The sequence below is a fragment of the Branchiostoma floridae genome, chromosome 3, assembly GCF_000003815.2.
Source record: "Branchiostoma floridae strain S238N-H82 chromosome 3, Bfl_VNyyK, whole genome shotgun sequence".
Taxonomy (NCBI): domain Eukaryota; kingdom Metazoa; phylum Chordata; class Leptocardii; order Amphioxiformes; family Branchiostomatidae; genus Branchiostoma; species Branchiostoma floridae.
In genome coordinates this window covers 2,247,373-2,250,778 of record NC_049981.1, presented here as the reverse complement: position 1 = coordinate 2,250,778, position 3,406 = coordinate 2,247,373, and the positions used below count along the sequence as shown (strand labels likewise).

The 3,406-nt window shown below is 43.2% G+C and overlaps 1 protein-coding gene across 1 annotated transcript in view; it reads right to left on the bottom strand.

Moving 5' to 3' along the window:
* LOC118412616 (neurocan core protein-like) overlaps positions 1 to 3,406 on the bottom strand; it is a 24,084-nt gene that overhangs the window by 5,560 nt on the left and 15,118 nt on the right. The window contains exons 2-3 of the mRNA XM_035815576.1: positions 679 to 754; positions 92 to 188 (exon numbers count right to left, since the gene is read on the bottom strand). Of these exons, the coding sequence (XP_035671469.1) occupies positions 92 to 188; positions 679 to 745 (164 nt within the window). The 5' untranslated portion in view covers positions 746 to 754. The remainder of the gene's footprint in view (positions 1 to 91; positions 189 to 678; positions 755 to 3,406) is intronic.

The window sequence follows — 3,406 nt, the reverse complement described above, 5'->3', positions numbered from 1 at the left end:
CTGAGTGAAGTTTTTCTCTTTCTTTTTCGCGAGGCCATGAGGGGTAAGATTTTGTCTGAATACACACGTCATAATGGGGAAGCGACCCTACCTTCTTGCACACTCTGCAATGTCGATGACATCAAATCTCTCCGCGGTTGCAAGATCGGAATACATGTTGCCAATATATTGAAAGCGTTGCAGGAAGTCTGCCAACAAAGAAAAAAAGAGAAGCTTATCGTACATCTAAGATTCGTTTGTGCAGTATCCAGTACAGATAAGTCATGCAGAAATACATAAATGAGAATAAGGTCTAGGAAGGTCATTATGGAACTTGACATCCCTTGTATCTTCCAAGTATCACACACAACCAACTGCAGCTTAACAAGTTATGCTGTCCACAAACAAACAAACAAACAAACACATACATATACAGCACACTGCAATGCCGTAGGAAAACGCCAGGAAAACCATTTCCGAACTTGACCTTTCTTTTCTCAACCGCTGCACACCTACCGGTACCAAACATTGTCCACAGACAAACCCACGTGCATATACAGCCCACTGCAGTACTAACGGAAAACGCCAGGTGAACCATTTTCGAACGTGACCTTCCTTTCTACGCCGTTACACACCGACCAAATGTCATGGTTATCCACCCATATCTTCTCGATTTACGTTCTCCACAGGAGTCCTTACCTTGGCTTCTCGCCGTGTCCGCCATTAACACCAGGAAAATGGTCAAACAGACCCAACGGTGATCCATTCTGTCCACCTGCGGCAAGACAAAAAGTCATGAGGTTTATTCTTCAAGAGCAAAAATAGCTATGCACGAGCGCTCCAGTGTACAATCATGACCCAAACAAGCCTGCAGGAGGAAAATAAATTAAAAGAAAAACGGATGTTCTGCTACAATAACGTAACCAGGCAACGTGGCCAGGAACTCAAACTTAAGGTTTCTGGGTGTCGTTAAGGCACTGAAACCTGCACAACCAAATTGCTTCTATTGCTATACTTTACGACGTTTACTGGGCTGCGGCTTCTTATTAAGGGCGAGGTCACATGTAGGTCGTTCGATCGTCGTACGGTTTTGATAATATGATTTTTAAGCAGGCAGTGACAGAGCCAACCACCCACAAGGATCCAAGAGAGCGTTTTGTGCAGCAAGACAGCTGGACGGTGTAGGACACATGCATGGCTGTCCTAATACCCCCCTCACATTATATACGATCTTCGGACGTACTTCGCGATCGCAGGAAGGTCGGCTGATTTTAAGATCTTATGATGGTCTTGTGTATTCCCCCCCTAAAAATGAATCTACGATAAAGAGCCTCCCATGACCTCTTGCACGCGGACAAAGTAACACAAAACGTTCCTCACAGAAAGGCAAGATATCAATAAATGTTGTTTCTTTTGTTGTCGGAATCTTTTCAATCAAGTAATGGAATGCGCGGGTATACTAGAAATGCCGAAAGAAAAGAAAGTGTGTCACAAAGCCAGTCAACATACTACCACAGGGGCCACAATGTTAGAATTACCCTTACATTTAAAGAAATTCAATATTTGCAGACATACGTAAGTCGGGCGAATGTCGCCCGACTGACGGCCGTTCACCATCCGATTTGCACGATCTGCACGATCTGCAGGCGACTTGGTAACGAGCTCTGCGAACACAAAGATCACCGCGACCATCGTCCTCCCCCTACTAACTCTTTCCTCGGACGTTGTCATAGCTGCATCTACTAAGGCTCAACCCGGCCCATTCTTGTATGTTATCTTCCCACCTTTTTCACTGTCTTCCTCTTTTCCAAATTTCGTAATATCTAAATTATTAAAAAATCGGCGAAAATGACACAACAGTGCCGCAGTGAACTAGCCCTGCAGTTTTATGCTCTTGTAGATTTCAGACGTCAGACATGCATTTTAACGCGCTTCCCCTCCACTACTGCCCCGCAGAAACATTTCGCAATGCACGATGTAACAAAAGCGTCCTCAAGTGATCCACATGATGTCTGCATGCAGGACGAAGTGGAGGGCATTTGGAAATGCAGCCCGGCATCCGGAAAGCTGAGACCAAGCGTAGTAAAAAAAATATCTCGGATTGAATGTGACTGATGGGCCATAGCTGTCAAAATTCTGAGGGTCTGCCCACTTTTGAAAGCGAGAAAATGCCTCTATCTGGTCGTAGGCTTTCCAAGTAAAGCTGTTACCTGGGGCGAAGAGTTAATTGTATCGTCTTTTGTGTCGAGATAAAAGGCGGGGGTCAGGTAGGTGTTTTATTTGGTCACGCCTCATCGATGCCTTGTCAGATTATGCATATATTGACAACAATTTTTTTTAGGTTAGACGGTAGCTAGGTCCTTGACACCTTGACATCAATGCTGCGCAAACAAAGCTTACAATGAGATGCCAGAGTTTTCATGTGATGTTTTGTTCTAAAGACATGCACCTTTTTTTTTCGTAGGAAATGATAAAAGCGCTGACTTTTTCCAATGATTCATCTTTCAATTGAAAGAATCCTTTTCGGCATATCGGCTATATTTGTCCAGTTTCACAACCATACAGATATTGACAAGAGTTAGGAGCACAGGAGATTAATTTTGGAGCATAAACACGTGTTCTTATCTTTTCACACCTTCCGAACAAAGTAAAATAAAACCTTCACTTTTTTGAAAGGTTTGACTTCCTCTGAAGATGGTGCTTCTATGGGCTGTGACACACATCGACAGATGGTATCGCACTGCACTTGGGGCACCGGTGCGGCACTGCAGGGTTAGTTCACTGTGGCACTGTTGTGTTATTTTCGCCGATTTTTTAAAAATAATTCAGATATTGCGTAATACGTGAACATATGGCTTAGAAGACAACAACATACACAAAACGTAAGAAAACTCATTCTTTATCTCTGAAATTATTTGAGTATTTTTTAACCCCACAGTGCCGCACCGGTGCTGCAAGTGCAGTGAGATACCACCTTACGTAAATGTACCCCGCAAGTCTGGGACGTGTACAAGCGCCTCCTAGCTGTCAAGTGAAACAAGGCAGACGGCCCACATAACATGCCAATCAAACTGCCAAATGAACTGAACTGAACTGAAACTGCTGAAGGAATTCGCCTGCAAGCTCAGGTTGTTTGTTTGTCTTGTATATCCCGTAACACAGCTTGTGTAGCACACCAGGTTTGTATTGCGTGAAGAGTACAAACTGCGTATCCGTATTCTAAACAAGGCATATCAATGAGCTTTCGCGTAAAAGGGTTAAAATTTGTTTTAAAATGTACATTTTCTTTTCTATGAGAGGATAAAAGCAAATATTTTCCATCGACTGGAAGTATGGTAATATTTCGCTATCAAAGATTCTACTACCTCAGTCATGAAGGAGGAATTGTCAGTTAATATATGTTTTCATGTGTGTGCTGTATGTAGTA